At 46.6% G+C, this 16,504-nt stretch overlaps 1 protein-coding gene across 1 annotated transcript in view; it reads right to left on the minus strand.

Moving 5' to 3' along the window:
• PEAK1 (pseudopodium enriched atypical kinase 1) overlaps window positions 1-16,504 on the minus strand; it is a 97,446-nt gene that overhangs the window by 25,395 nt on the left and 55,547 nt on the right. Inside the window, exon 4 of the mRNA XM_088520732.1 lies at window positions 227-3,497. Coding sequence (XP_088376858.1) covers window positions 227-3,387 — 3,161 coding nt within the window. The 5' untranslated portion in view covers window positions 3,388-3,497. The remainder of the gene's footprint in view (window positions 1-226; window positions 3,498-16,504) is intronic.

Raw genomic sequence — 16,504 nt, forward strand, 5'->3', positions numbered from 1 at the left:
ACAAACTCAAATACTGGGTATTGTTCCTAGTTATTTTTTGCAGAGGATCTTTGCTTAAGCAAAATAATGCTTTAAGATACCTAAAATAAATATATATTTTCAATCTCACATTTAATGCAATAATACTCCTTATTTTCCTCTCTTTTCTACAGTATATACAGGGCATTCAGGCACAGCTGAATGAGAATGAAAACGATGCTGGGAATGAATAAGATGAGCAGATTACCTGGGGATTTTCCTGGGAATCTGGGATGGTGAAGAACAGCTCTTTGTTTTCTGCTCGGAGCTCTCCGGAGCGTTTTCCTGTGTTTCTCCCTTGTCCTTTGCGAGCGCGCCGGCGAGGGCAGACTCCACGGCAGCCGCGTTCTGACGCTCAGCCCTCGCTTCGCCTTGGGCTGGCTCACATCTGTACATGAACACAATGGAGGGCTTCTCGCTGGAGTCGGATTTGGACTCGCTGAACCAATGATGCCGTTGGACCGGAGGAGGGGGGAGCATATGTATAACAGTCCCATCGAGACCCACCAGCTTTCCCTTCTCTCTTTCCTTCTCTTTGTCTTCCTCCTCATCGGTCTTTCGGCGGCGGAAGAAGCTCTTAAAAGATATCCAGCGCTTGGGCTTCGCGTCCGCAGCTCGGCGGCCCTCGGAATGGAGGATCGACTCGGCCTCCGTCGACCGAGTGGGACTAGTCGGTTTGGCCCAATTGCTGAAATGTCTTTGCAACAAGTTACTTGCGTGGTAGGGTGAAGACGTGGACCTTGGCGGAGGAAAGGGTGGCGCCTGCTCCGCTTTGGGACTCGTGGTGTTTTGCAGGCCTCTCCCTGGCTTTGGGGAAGGGGTGGCGCCTGGCTGCGCTCCCGCATCTTTCTGCGCTTTCGTGGCAGCGGTGTCCAGAGTCTTGGGCGACTCCACTTCAGCCTGTGGTGTAAACAGCGATTTGGGCCGTACCAGGGTGTTTTTAGTAGCGTCTGCATCAGGGGGTAAGGAATAGAGCTCTTCTGCACTACAAGTTTTGGGTCCAGCCTGAGGTGTTTGTGGAGGGGTCTGGGGAGGCTGGATGGAGGCCACGATCTGGGAAAGCACCGCGCTCGCATTCTCTCTGCTGCTGCTGCTGCCTGCAGAAGCCTCCGGGGTTCCTTCTATTTTTGCTGCAGGCTCTTGACTTGTCTTTTGAATTTTCGGTGGGGAACTGTGGTCAGAACTGTGACTCCTCTGTGGTGATATCTGACCTTTGCCGAGGCAGCTGTTAAACTCCTGGACCTTCTGCGCCACGGAGCCCAGCCTGCACTCTGTGCTGGTAGTGCCCCCCTTGCCCTGAGCAGGCTCAGCGTGCTTGTTCCCTGCAGTTTCACTCCGCTTGCTTTCCGTTTCTATTTCTTCGTACGTGTGGCTTATTACACTCGTAGTTTTATCTTTGACAGAGAGCTCTCCGCTGGTCCCTAGAAAACTTTTATAGATAGCCAGATTATCATAGGCATTTGGATTAATTACAATGGGAACTTTAATAGCATTTTTGGAACTCTTTGCGTAAGTAGGCTCATCATGAATTATAATGGGAAAAGGTGGCATTCCAGCGTTGTTGTAGCTGTTGAATTTTATTTCTGATAAATTGGGAGACTTAACTGGGATAGTTTTTGAAGAAACGTTTGTAGCTGTTGGTGAAGTAGGAGCCGACTTGTGGCTGGCCTTTCTAGGAGGAACAGAAGGTCCTGAGCTGCTAGCAATTAACTCCACCTTCGGTATCTTCTGTCTTGGGCTAGTACTAGAAGTCCACACTTCCTGATACCTAATTGCGCTGGATTTTTTCAGATTAGCATTGACTCGTGCAGGTGAAGCTGCAGAGGATGCGAGAGGTGTGCCGGGAGCTCCTGGTGAATTTGGGCTAGATGATGTGCTTTTGGTTTCTGAGGTTTCGGTCTGATTCTCCTTACATTCACTGGTCATGGCAGCTGATACATCTACTACGGTATATGGCTTGCAAACTGGCTGTTCCATGTTCACTACCCTGTAAGGCTTGGCTTGCTCTTCCACAGGCACCAGATTTATAGTCACAGCTTGACCAGCAACATCTGAAGAACTTTTATTCTCTTGCTTATCAGTCTGCACGGCAATTTTGCCATCTTTCTCCTCCAGTCGAAGAGCAAGGACTGCCTTGTGGGTTTCTAGACCTTTTGGGGCATTTCGAGAAACTTTTGACACATCCTTCACCTGCTGATCGCCACACAGACTTTCATACTCCGGATCAATCAGCTTGACGTCCTGAGGAGTACTGGGAGATAAGCCCCCGTTGCAGAGCTTCTGCGAGGAGCTGCTGGCCGTTCCGGAACGAGACTCTTCAGTCAAAGAAGAATCGGGAGATGTGGAATCGGAGGATACCATGCTCTGCATGCTCTCCTGCCCGTAGAGGATCACCTCTTCCCCATAGCCATTTAAAATTTCATCGTAACTATCATCATAGTCCACTGCGCAGATCCGCTGGAGAGACTTGTTTCGGAGGGGCACGGTATTCCATTTTTTGTCAACACAGAACTGAACAGGAGAGAGCGTGTTAGCTCTAAAATTCGCAAAGCGAGGCTGGCCCCTCATGCGGATTTCCATTGCTAGCAGCTCTTCATCGCTTTCATCCCAGCTCTCGTGCTCTTCTTGCATGCTGCCAAAAAATGTATCATCCTCACTCTCATCTCCACTAGAGAACTCTGGATAACAGAAACGGCCGCCTTCATTACTTATGACTTCAGTGCTTCCACTCAGAATAACATGCTTACTGTGCGAATCCTTCATTCCACCCATCATGCAGCTTGGAGGGATCTTTCTTTCCAGTGATCTTTTATAGCAATTATTTATTCTTCCCAAGAAGGTCTCTCTCGAGTTCATTTCATTTCCAGGTAGCTGAGGTGTGGTATCCAAACCTGCAATCTCCTTCAACACTTCTGTCAGTCCATTATTATTGTTACTTGGTATCTTACTCATGCCATCATTGTTGCCATAAGGCCTATGAACATGGCTATAACCTTCAATTTCATCTTCATTATTATTGTTCAGTGGTTTTTTGTTCAAGACAGCTTTGTTTCGGTTCCACCCTGCGGGCCCTGATTTATTCTCGCAATGATCCGGGGCACTGATTTCACTGCACACACCCTGCCCATCTACCACCATCATGGTGGGTTTCACAGCTATAGTGGGTTTCTTTGCCACAGGTGGACGGAAATTCCCTGTATTTCTGCTGCGATGGCTGTTGCTTTGGTTTGCATTGGTTTTCAGATTTCCATGGGAGAGGTTTTTCTTTTCAGAGTCTGGGGGTAACTGGTGCAAGCTTTTAGGCTTGAAGCAGTTCTTACATTCTCCAGGCTTCCAGACGTGCTCAGTGAACGTGTTGCAAGCAGACATCTTCCCCGAGCTTCGCGCTTGATGCTGTGCTGCTCAGTGCATGGCAAGAACTTCATCCACGTGTTCCCACTGCTCCCTTCGCGGGGCTCCTGGTTCAAGCAGCGATCGTTCTGAAACAGGAGAGAAAATGAGGATAAGAATGGGGAGGACGAAGGTAACCGTTACCCTTGCTGCTTCTGACTGTTCCGGCTTCTGCTGCGCTCTCCACAATGACTCCGAATAACTAAGGAGCCTTTGTTGATGTCTTAGCTGTTTTTGCTGAAATTGAAAAAGAGAGAGAAATGGCAATGACTGAGGATTGAGAATAATTCTCTGACTAGTTCAGGACCATTGACCTGCAGTTTTGCCCAATAAATCAAATGCTGAGAAGAGGATTTAAAGCCAAAGATTAGTGTATATTGTCACAGACATAACCATTTAAATGTGAGACAGGGAAGTAAGAGTAGGTTTTAGCCTCTCAAATATATTACAGATAATTTGTTTTAGCTTCAAATGTGAATGAGCTCAGCTTAAATGGGAAAATATGTTCGAGCAATTCCAAACTCTTCTGGCATTTTACTACCGTTTTCTTCAAGTTAAATTATTACTGGACAGATACTTCGGCGGAAGAGGCAGGCTGGACTGTTATTCTTGCTATTTTTAGATAAACTCTATCGAATTCTCTTAATAGATTAAAAAAGAAAAAAGCTGGGGTGACCTTCCTAGAAAATTCTTTCATGTGTAGCTAATCCTCCTAGCCCCCAAGAAAAGCGTTACCCTCAGCTATTTTAAAGTCTGCTGCAGGTCGAGTCTGACTATTTCCCGAAATGATCAGCCTCAAGCAAAACCCAAACATGGATCTGTTGTACTTTACAGTCCTTGGAACATTCAGGTCCAGGAAATGAGAATTTCCTAAATTAAGGTCTGAAGATTTCAAGCTTTCTCAGCCAAATCCACAGGTCTGGTCTCTTTATCCACATTGCATAACTCAAACATTATCTAACAGATTTTACCGAGGTGAAGGAGTCCTCATGAATTCAGCACAACATCTGTAAACACAGGCATCGACAACCCTGATACGCTGATATTCTTTCTGATAGGCTTTGTGTGCAAATGCACTTGCTGCTGGCACGGATACCCTTGAATACTAACAAGCCTGGCCAGCCAAAGCAGCAGTTCTCAGAGAGGCTCTGCAATTTCACTCATCCATGAGGTGCTCTGCTGTGCTCACCAAGGCTGCAGCAAGGCTTTACATCAGCGTGGCAACCAGATAAACCATCAGGAAAACCTGATGCTGGGATAAATTTGCCCGTTGCCTCGTGCTGGCACGGGGCCCTCCCTGGCCCAGAGCTGGCTGCAACATCAGTCCTCATCCGACACCAGGTGGGGCTGGAGCCCCGCTCTGCCCGAGGAGCCGCCGACACATCCGAGCTACCGGAGCCATCCCGTTTCGTACCTCCACTAAATATGTTTCCAGACAAAGCTTCGTGCCAGAAAGTCGGTGCCAAAAGCTTTCTCTGTATGACCTAACAGATATAAGCTCTGCCAGATGGAGGTCTACCCAGACATCCAGCCTTTTTTTATACACACACACACACAGAGTTAAATGATGCTCTAGTTTTCTGAACTCTGCCAGGATTTGTTGGTTCAACACTTCACAAGCCCATGTACTGCAACCAGAAAAATCACATCGAGAAATAATTCTCCTACAATCATCAGGAGCAAGAACGTGCAGAGCAGCATCGCGCGCTACCTCAAATCCTGTCCTTGGCAGATGTATTCCTGCGTAACACAAAACCTCTGAGCAGAGTTCCAAGCAGAGGGCTAGTGCCGTTTTTACCACTTGGCCATTCTGCGTGCTCAGAGACCGCACAACCTGCTCCCGCTCCGGAGCCGAGCACAGACCGACCGTTCCATGGTCTTTTAGGCTAAGCATTTTCTGCTATTAAGATTGAGTAAAATGGTGCAAAAATGGCCTATTTCACATCTTCCCTTTGACGAGAATTGCGCGTTCTACTGCCGGTTCCCAGTTGCTCGGAGCTGTCCCTGCCGTTCGCTCGGAGCGGCGACGCGGATGCGCTTCCCGCGGGCAAGGCGAGCGCCGGGCTGAGCGCGCGCGGCCGTGAGCAGCACCCAGGCACGGGGCACGGGCCGCCCCGCGGGGACACGCACTGCACAGCCCAGCGGTGGCACCGGGGCCACCCAGCTAGTCACCAAAACACAGGCAGGCACATGCGAATGCACATGTGTACAGTCAGGCAGGAAACACACAAGACAAATATGTACCTATAGATCAAATTGTCCACATTTCAGCGCCTAATGCACGTGGTTGAAAACCAGCCACACACACTAACGGGATTTCTGACACAGGCTGTGAAGCAGAGCCCGACCATGGACTGAGGGGTTTGATAAGGTGCAGACGGGGTCCAGCTGGGAGGCGCAGCTCCGCAGCGTGCTCTGACCCTGCAGCTCCAGCAAAGGGGAAATCTGCACCTGCAGGCAAGAGCAAGGCTGCTTTTTGCTTGGTGTAGATGTAAAAGATTTGTAACACGGTGCTTCTTTCCTACTGTGAAATCAGGAGCACTTGGAAGGCTAAATTCACTGCAACCTTCCTGCTTGCAAGCAGGTAGCTGCACTCTAAAAAAAGAAAAAAGGCTGCCCATTTCTTCACACTTCTTCACTGCTGCAAAATCAAAGTGATTTCTCCGATATCTTCCTCTCCCTTAACAAAACAGATTTATTGTTCCAAGTGCAAGATCGCGACCCAGGAATCAGCTAGAGTGGAAGGCTGCTCTCAACGGCAGAATCCCCAACGCCGGGACTCGGGGCGCTGCTTCAGCTGCAGTTGAGCACTGCAGCGTGGTGGGGGCGGCAGAGACCGCGGCGGGCGGCCAGCGCGCACGGAGCAGCTTCTTGGGGCTCGGACGTGCAGACACTGCTCCCACAGACCCGGGCAGGCCTCCCCTGAGCCCCCGAGCTGCTGCGGAGCTCCGGGTACTCTCCTTCCAGCTTCCCCGTTTGCACTTACGGCCCACGGAAGTGCAGGGAACAGGTAGGCACCGTTGCTGCTCCTGCCTCCTGGGCCACCGCTAGCTGGGGAAGAGTTACTCGATGATAGAAAATCTCAGCAAAATCCAGGTGACAATAACCCAGGATGCTAAAAACAGAACAGCATTAGGCTTCTGAAGAAAGCTCTGACAGCGCATGGAGCATGTCAGCGTTGTGCCTGTCACCCCTCAACCCCAAAGCTTTCCTTGCAAGGTGAAGAGCATCCCTTCTCACCTCACCTGGAAACGCTGCAGTGCACTGACACGAAGCAACTGAAATTCCCCCAGCTCTGCCCCAACGTGGTGCTGCAGCTGCAAGTCACGACGCTTCGTGCGCTCAGCGGTGGAGCCGGCGCAGAGAATTGAACACCTGGGAGCTCCTGGCACAACGCGGCTCCTTTCGGCCCCTCGCCTCGGTGCCAAACACAAGAAGGGCAAGAGCAGGTTCCACCTGCGGCAGCACGAGACGACCCTGGATCGAGCGTCGCGGGGCAGCGAGGGGCCACGAGCAGCTGAGCACCCGCGCGTCAGGAAACGCAGAAGTGTTCTGGTGGCTCCGGTTTAGTGACATCTTTTTTGCTGAGAGCACAAAGATGGTGATAAACATGCGTTTCAGCAGCTCCCCTTTGTTCTCTGCAATTGCAGCCTGGCAGGTCTCCCTCAGCCGCATGCTGCCTGAATGGCAATGAAGGCCTTCTCCAGTAATACTTTATACTAACATAATCCAATTAAAAGGAACTTAATTGGTGTGCAACATTCCCTACAATTTCAACATTTTAAAAATGAATAGTCTCGGTAAGTACCAGATGGTGACACGCACTAATTAATCAGGCCTGCTCAATGAACGAGCATATTAAAATGAATGCACCTATTAGACATGTGTTTTCAATGCTGTATGCTGCAAGAGTCTCCTCTTAAATGAACGCCTGCTCTGCTGCTGAGCACGGTGCACAAGTGTGCACTTCATCACTCGTGACACTACCACTCTTTAGTCCATTCCAAGATAGATATTTCCCAGTTTTCCTTTGGATCGTTCTCCTGGAGGAAAAGGGCATTCAGCTTCAGCATTCCTCATCATGAGAACAGGCCCAGAAATTTTATGCTGCAGAATAAATTTCACTGATCGATCTTCTTAAGAGACAATGGTCCACTAAATAGCTAGCAACAACCCACGAACCTCTCACCACTGACAGCAGTGTCCACAGCCTGAAAAACCAGCAGCGGGAACGGGGCTTCCTGCACAGGAGAGCCCGGACACCACGAAACCACCCTGGCTTTGCGGGCTGGGCTGAGCTACCGCTGGAGCTGTGGACACCCGCTCAGCCTTGGAAGCAACAGCCCCAGCGTGGTGCAGCACGGCACGAATCGACTCGAGAGCTGATGTAGATACCTGCTGATACCCGGGTTCTCTCTCTTTTCATTGAAATCACAAACATTTTAAGAGATTCTCTGGAAAAAAAATGCTCCCACTCCTACATACTGCCCTACCTGGGTGGCCACAGGCTCTACAAACACTCCATCCCAGCCAGCGTCACGGTTTACTGACCCAGGGCACATCCTTCCTGCTGCTAAAAGAAATAAAAATCTCTTCTCCAAGCTGAGATCCTTGGTAGAACTTCAAAGAAAAGCAAAGCCCAAGAGAAACACTCTGCAGTGGCTGCTACCTGCACGAATAAAACAGGGACGGCAGAGCTTTACGGCCAGAGAAGCCAGCGTTAGGGTACGTTGAGATGCACACGCGTGTTCACACTCAGTAACCCACAGCCCTGGGCTTTGACTCGGCTTGCAGCATTTATTACGAAATGCAAATCAAGTAAGAAATGTTTAAGATGCCATACAGTACTGCAGCGCATAAAAATTAAAATATCAGTATTTAAAAATGTGAGAATTGCATTTTCAGATCTCACAGCCCTTTGCAAAGGTAAGTGCAGGTAATAACTGAGATTTTGTACAGAGATTGTGACTCCAGATCTTCCTTAAAGTCACAAATCCAGGTGGTGAAAGACAAGAAATAGCAACCAAATCTCCTGATTTTTCAAGTGTGATGCCATATTCAGTGAATCATGGCACTTAATCTGTAAGCGGTACGTGAGGAACGAACAGAAAGTAACATTCATCAAATATCTGTTCATTGCAACAAGGCTGGAGCTGTGAATACGGCAGAAAGCACAGATGGACATTTCCATAAATGCTAAGTTTTATTATTTTTGTTAGAAAATATCCTTTCAGATAGCTAATTCTAGTACTACCAAGGAGGCAATGACAGACTACAAAGTTGCTTCAGAACTGCTGTGTGGACTTCATTGTGCTCTGCTGCTGAAATCCGAGGGCTGCGACGGATGGGACGGAGAACAGCATCGCCACCAAAACACTGAAAAAACAAATAGCTGCAAACTCACTGTGAGACATTACGAAAAAAGCAGGGATACTCCCTTACACTGTTTCTGGTTTTAACCTCCGCAGCTTTCTTAACATTAGCTCTCAGTTAAAAAGAATTTAAGTTACATTAATATTTCAAAACCTAAGTAAGTGAAGGAAACCCACAAATATGAATTTGCCATCTAAAACCCCTAAGGAAAAGTACTATAGAAATAAGAAACAGGAGCAAAAATCTGCCTCAAGCTGGACAATCTCTGATCTGCCATGAGAAAATGGGCATTTCTTTAAAATTTACCTGCCATGGAATTACCAATACAGGTAATTCCCTGCAGCAGGGAGGAGATAAGAAATTTCTTTGGATCTAGACAAGTGATCGCTTCGGATCCTTCAGCATCACATTTAGAGGACAAAGCCAGACAAGTTCTCACACTGGCTTTGAGGCCCAAGTTTTTGGTATTTTAAGAAAAGACCCAATAGGATAAGCCAGACTTATAAATAGTTTACGTTGCTTCCTAAAAAGGCTTCTGTCCAATGTTCCAAGAGGCAGCAGCACACGAAGGGCAAAGCCCATTAACTGGAGGGAACCATAATAATAATAATAAAAACCATCCTTAGGTTCAGTGCACTTGAGTTTGCCTCAGCGCCGTTTACACTTCAGTGAAACGATGTGAATTAAGCCCTTTGCTGAATTTGGGGGATGCACCGCTGCGACCGTACGCTGGCCCATCTAACCACCTTCCACTTACCTTTCCTAGGCTCCGCATTTGAACTTGAAATCCTTGACACACTTGAAATCCTGCCCTGTGTGTCTTTTGCCAGTTATTTAAGCACATGAAAACATGTCAAAGAACAAACTTCATGAGACTCTTAAATCTCCACAGAATTCAAGCACTCACAACCAGCAACGATGGAACACCTGAAGAACAGCAATATAAGTTTCTGCAGTTATAAAACCTAGCAATATTTTGATTATCCTTCTGCTGAGCACAGTCGGAAAATGAAAACAGTCAATATTATCCCAGTATTGAATTCATCAGTTCTGCAACTTCAACTTCCATTTCTCCTCTTTGGACTGCTGCGACCTCCAGTTACAAAAACCTTTACCCTTAACCCCTCATACAGTCAAACACACTACTGCCAAAACCTTGGCTTAATAAAGTAACTTGTGACTATCGAAATAACAAAGTAATACTAGAAAGGATATGAAGGATCAGATTAAAAAAAAAGGCAGAAAACAAAACACGGTAGCATCAAAAGCAGATAGTTTATAAGAGAATGAGCAGATGGCAGCCTTAGTGCAGAATGAAGAGATTGCAGGGAAGCCAAATTATCCCCCTGCATCGGCTTCAGCCCCCTCCTAAGTTCCTTGAGAGGTGCTAAATAAAGACTTGGGACAATTAAGTGTAAAAATAAAATGATATCAGCCATTATTAAAAATAAAAATAACTGATAAATTAAGAGCAACAACTGGTGGGACTGGACTGTGTAAAGCCACAAACTCTGGAGGAGCTTCAGAAATAAGCAGCTGAGCTACTCAAAAATACATGGGGTCTTATCAAAATCAAGGATAAGTTTAGCAACGAGAGAAGTATAAGTATGAAAAGGATATGTGTTTTATTTCTGTAGAGGAAACTTGCACATATTTTTCCTACCAGGTAATAAAATAATGGTCAAAATACATTTTTAAAAAAAGTTTTCACAAATGAGCAACAGCAGGACATGTAAATGCTGCAACAAAATATGCAAGGCAGTCAGCAAATTATATGCTTTCATTGTAAGAATATCAGTGATGTGAAAAGCTTTCCATATTAATTGAGACTAAAGAGATTAGGATAGCTTGGTTCAGAAATCAGACAAATAAGATAACATGTTTGCGATGTATTAAATAATGAATAATGTAAAGGAGGCAGACTGAGTATTGCCATTTAGTCTCCCATAGAACAAGAATAACAGTTCTCAGAGGCAGCTTGTTTAAATCTGTAGAAAGAAAGTTATTTCATACAAATGCTTCCTGGCCCAAGAGACCGAGAGGTCAGCTGGATCCAGAAACACATTAGACGTTTATGTAGATTATGAGATATCAACAGTTATATCAGCTGGGATAAATTTAAACCTTCCAATTTCTGTGCTTAAACCAAGCATTAACTAACAGAGTTAAGCAGAAAATTTGCTCAGTGGCAGCTTATTCCCTTATTCTCCACTTTGGAGACTTCAACGATGTTTAGCACATGGCCTCCCTCCCGCAAGACCCTTCTTCTTGCGAGAGATGAATCCTTTTAATAGCAACATGATTCCATTTTCTTCATTTTACCAAAACCGCCTCTTTCCGAAACCACACAAATGGTTAAGTGACACTGCTACCATAACTTATCTCAGTGGCATGGCCTGTTTCTCCTTCCTTCCCCTTCCCTTGTTTTGTCACTCTTGGTTATGTCAGGCTCAGATCTGAGTCCTGCAAAGGTTTTTGTGTCCGTTTCCATTTTTAATGAGTACATGCTCGTGTGTGATGTCGGACAACGGGGGCCTCAGGCTGCAAACTCCTTGGGGCAGGTGCCTGGATGTTACCCCAGCACATTTCTTGGCACCATCCACACCAATCAATAGCCATGAATATATAAGGAGGTGGTAATGGCAGAGGTAAGGAAGCCATAAGAAAAGGCTACAAAAGTTTAGTAGTATGGAAATGTCATGTACAGGATAGAAAAAAAATGGAGTAAGATGGCAGAGGATTGATACGAAAGGGATTTTTCCCTGAAATGAATGCAAACAATTTAACTTGGGAAGAATCATATGGAAAATACAAATAAAAATAAAGTATACCCTAATAAACCTCATTTACCATATGGTGCAGCAAGTGGTTGGAAAAGAGGCCTAGACTCCTTTAAAAACTCATTCCTTTTCCCATCACAGAGAAACCAGCTCCTCGCACTTCTTCCTTGCATTTATGATCAAAGCAAGACATTCCAATTTGAGAGTCTCCGATAACCTTGAGGAACCGGCTACAGCTCATTTTTTTGGGCCATCAAAGCAAATTCAAGCAGCTTATCCTCACTCAGACTGCTCTCCTAATTAGTATGTCACTTATTCATCTGAATAAACTATTTTACCAGACATAATGAATGCAATAAATTTTAATCTGCAGCCATAAACTATTGCGATGAAATGAGTGATCAGTTATAAGGCAGCAGGTTAAACAGTATTGTTTACTACTGTTGAAATTAGAAAAAAAAAGCCATGCCTTACAACAGATATTCTCTGACACCGCTTTGTCTATGATCCCTCCCCATAAGGGAGCTGGGTCATGTTTGAAATTTTGCTCGGGATTATTAGATTAGGAATTATTAGATACTGCAATGGAGGTTTTTTAGCATATTCGTACTTCACCAGGTGCTGCCAATGTACATTTGCCACAGTGGTACTAAATCCACCTTGGGAGCGGTTGCTTCATCGAGGGGCACCTTCCAGCGCGCTGGGAAGAGCAGCGTGCAGCTACGGACCAAAAGCCAAGAAAGGCCCTCCCTGACGTGATGGACGCGCTGTTCTGGGACTGCTGTGAGGAGCACGGGGGTTTTCCTGCTCCTTAGCTGGACACCGAGCAGGCAGCGTCGTCAGCTCCCGAAAAACCGCGAGCGGCACCTTGGGAGCGACCCTGTCACGCGCCGCGTCCCTCTGCCACTGCAGGAAAGGCCTAGCAGCACAGCACAGGGCAGAGAAGGGGACATTACCTGGGGCCGGAATAAATCAGCAATTTCAGGTCTGCAAATCGGATTCCATACTTGAAAATAACCCATGCAGAGAGGATGCACGCAGCAAAAGCATCGTTCACTGCAGCCAGGAACAAAAACAAAAAGGAATTTTAATAGAGACTCTGCATTGCTTTTTGTCTTTACCCTCAAGGTGGGTTTTGTAGCTGATTTGCTTAGTTCTCCTCAGTTTTCCTCCCGAGAGCCCACCACGAGGACGCGCGTGCTTGGTGGGCAGCACGACCACGCACACGGCTGCGTGATGCCCCACGCAAGGGGCACCCCCAGGGCCCCTTCCCGCTGCGGGTTTCCCGCTGGCTGCCGCCTCCAAGCGGAGACGCCGGCACCGTTCTCGGCTGCTAACGAGAGGCTGCGGACGCACTGGAGCACCGCGAGGTTGGAACGCGGCCAGGACTCGCTCCTCAGGGCAGGACACCCAACTGAAGCACTGTAAACAAGCTCCATCCACGGCGGGAAGAGAAAGGGAATTGGTGACACTCTTTGTTTCCAGAAACAGTACTCGACTTCTTTCTTTAGCTCTTTTTCGAGATATAAATGCTCTCCTCAAAGGAGCTGATTGCCAGTCAGAAAATTGCTGCTCGCACTTGACAGCCCTGAGGATTCAGAGGTTTCCTCTCCAGAGGGAACGCTGCGAAGCGCCCGGCTCGTTCGGCCAGGGCGACTCAGCGCCCAGCGCAGGGATCAGAGGCGACAGGGAGCTCCTGCTCTGCCCTGCACGTCTGAAGGTTGTGGGCTCACATTTGGCTTACTAATGCCCAGTAATAATGAGGGGCATTAATTACACAGTGCAATCACAGGGATCCCGACCGTCAGGGAAACGGTCAATTGCTACAGCAGCTACAGACGTATTGGAGAACACTACTGCATTTCTTAGTTAAGAACAACTATTGAATTTCTCCTTTCCTTTCCTATTTAAAAGAAAGAAAGAAAGATGGTGCTGCTCTCAAGCCTGCTCTGTAAAACAAGCCTCTCAAGCCGTTCCCTACTAGTGACTTTTAGCCCCTGCATTGCTTGAGACAAGTATGTCGAGCAAGTGAAGTTCCAGTGAAGTAGGTCTGCTCTGCACTGTAGAGGTTTCTCTCAACGTCTACTAAAACATTTTTTCCTACAGAAAGCATGTACATATTTTTAATCATTACTTTCATATGGCCTTGAAGGGTCAAGAGCAGTGAAGAGAAAATGGAAGGAAACAAACACAGAGCAGCGGCGTTTCTTAGAAAGAAAAACCGTGGGCGCAAAGCAGGGCTCCACGGACCACTTCCACGTCTGCTCCCTTTGGCTCGGCTGCCTTCTGCCGAACGCCTCGGTGCCGACGGGCGCCGCGAGCCGGTTCCTCTCCGCGTGCTGCCGCTCAGCGCGATTAACCAAAGCGCGGCACCGCGGCGCGCACGAGCGCCGAGACGGGCGGTGCGCCGGTAGCGCTAGTGCCCTGCGCTAAATCCGCTCTCCGGGCAGAGAGGGTACATTAACCATGTCTTATTTTCACATTCTTCTTTTTGGAGCAGCCCAGATGAATGGTTATGCAAAGAGATAGTCTGAAACAGCGAGCAGATGATTTCTATTAAATCTCAAGTAAGACAAATTAGAAAGGATCTTCAATCACCACCTTGGGATGTATGGGCGCAGTGCTGCATTTCACAAGCAACAGCTGCCTGAAATGCAGTTTTCACCCTTCAGCCAAGGCACCCTTTGGATGACACTCTAAAACCTGAAGAACAAGGAGCTGGGGAGGAAAAGAGCAGGAGCTCCTGAGATGCTGGAGGCAGGTAGCATCGTTGGCGATGGCCGCAGTGCTGCGCTGAAGAACCAAAGAGGAGGAGGAGGAGAAGAGAGACCTCCCCATCCTGCCCAGCATAACCCGCTCAGAAGCAGAGCAGTTTTGCAGTAGCTAATTGTAAGACATGAAGTTAAATCCAGCAACTTGCCCCGTTCAGCAGGGGCTTGTTTGCCAGGCTATGGCAGAAGAACTGGGTTGAGGCTGTGCAGAAATAATTAAATAAATTCTGCCGCAGGTCTCTGCGAAGCCTTGATATGTCATGATCAATAGACACATCAGAATCTCAGAAGGTTCCCGGAATCGTACTGCTTGCTATGCCCTTTCATTTCCTGGCACACGCTTTATTTTTACAGACTAAAAATACTGGTTCAGAAAAGAAGTTAGGAGGAACTGCCAAACTGATTTAGAAACTCATCTGATTTTTTTAAAGTTCAATTTTCCAAGACAGTTCCCTTTGAAGAATGTGTTTCAAAATCCCTTGTAATTATTATGTCTAAAGATTGTCGTTTTGCAGGCCATTTGGACGCATTTAATGCATTATCCCACACTAATTTGGGCACATTTCCTCTGTTTTCTTGTAGATGCATGCATGGGATTTTTTCATTTCAGCATCACTATTATTGGGATTATTACTTTTCAGCATCACTGCTGCTACTAACCCCACTCACACCAGAGCCTACGAGACTACCTACTTTCCTTAAACTGGTAACTAAGTTGTAAACCTTAGGTTTTCAGTTGTGCATCAGATGGCTCCAACATTGATGGCTTAACAGCTTGGCAAACTGAGCTAAAGCACAAAAATGAAAATAATCATTTTCTCAATACAGCTGTTGTAGTACTAGGGGATAACTAATGCAGCAAGCATCGAAGCTGAATTGAAAAAGTAAACTGGTGGTGCTGTCTCTTTCACTTCACCTTTTCAAATCACGAAAGTGATTCTAAAAACAACTGTGCCCCAAAAGCTTGAGAAGAGATTACCACTCCCTTAACCACTACCTAAAATAAAGAACAATTAAAAATAGTAGTAGCTGAGGAACTGAAAGTCACTTAATGAGTACCTTCTTTAAAAAGGCACATGTATTATGTATGTGGTTTGTACAATGTCGTAGTTGAGGAAACTACGTAGCAGTTCTACGTAGTTGAGGAATTGTATATATTTGATACGTATTTATACGCACATCTATACACACATGCATGTAAAACGGAAGAACCTACAATTATGAAACATTTTGGTATATTTGGGGAATCTTGGAATTAATACACAAAACGCACACACCGCAGGCTGAAAGCAAAGCAAGCGACCAGGTAAAAGAGGACTCCAGACCAAGACGACATGATCTACCAGAACTCCACACTGGCAGCGAATCCATGGAAAACTACTTTAGACAACCAGCATATTCCAGCGAAAGATATAAATCTGCTAACTGCCTGGAACACGCTGTTATAGAAACAGTCTATTAGGAGAGCGGGGTCAGGAACAACACGCTCAGATCCAGCTGCACACATCTGGATACCTATTGCGGTTGTCTCCACGTGACAGAAGGGGGCTTGGCCTGCAGCAACGGGCTCGGGACGGGAGCGTCTGCCCATGGATGCGGAATTCCGACAGGCTCCAGCAGCCAGCTCCAGCAATCCTGCTGCTGAGGCTGCTAGAAGGCTCTTTTATGGAGTATTTACTGAAGTACATTCATGTAGACTTGCATGCTATTGACAATGTGCCATTAAATAATTTCCAACACAAAAAGTAAAATTCAGCTCAAACACTATAAACCTTTAACAAATAGAGTAACATTAGAGCACGTGCTCCACATAAGTTTATTTTTACTTTCCCTTTTTTTTTAAAAAAAAAAAAAAAAGTTGAGGAGAGGAAAGGTCATTATATCATAACAAACTCCAAACCCAGCTCTAAAACCCTCATTACCAGCTTTGCTAATGGGCAAAATGAATGTATCCTCTCCCATCCCACTATTCTCCTCCTCCTATAATCTTCTTTCTCATCCACCTCAGAGGCTCAGACGCTAAATCTGATCCACATTCTTAGCGGATGTCAAGTGAATAAACACTGCTATTAACAGATGCTACTTTCCATTTGCTTTCAGGAACGGCTGCATTACACTTTCCGTATTTTATACACAATTAGGCATTCACAGGATGCCGTATTCCTGGGCGAT

Source organism: Tinamus guttatus, unplaced genomic scaffold, assembly GCF_059628265.1.
Source record: "Tinamus guttatus ecotype Peru unplaced genomic scaffold, ASM5962826v1 Tinamus_guttatus_pri_ptg000004l, whole genome shotgun sequence".
NCBI classification, from domain to species: domain Eukaryota; kingdom Metazoa; phylum Chordata; class Aves; order Tinamiformes; family Tinamidae; genus Tinamus; species Tinamus guttatus.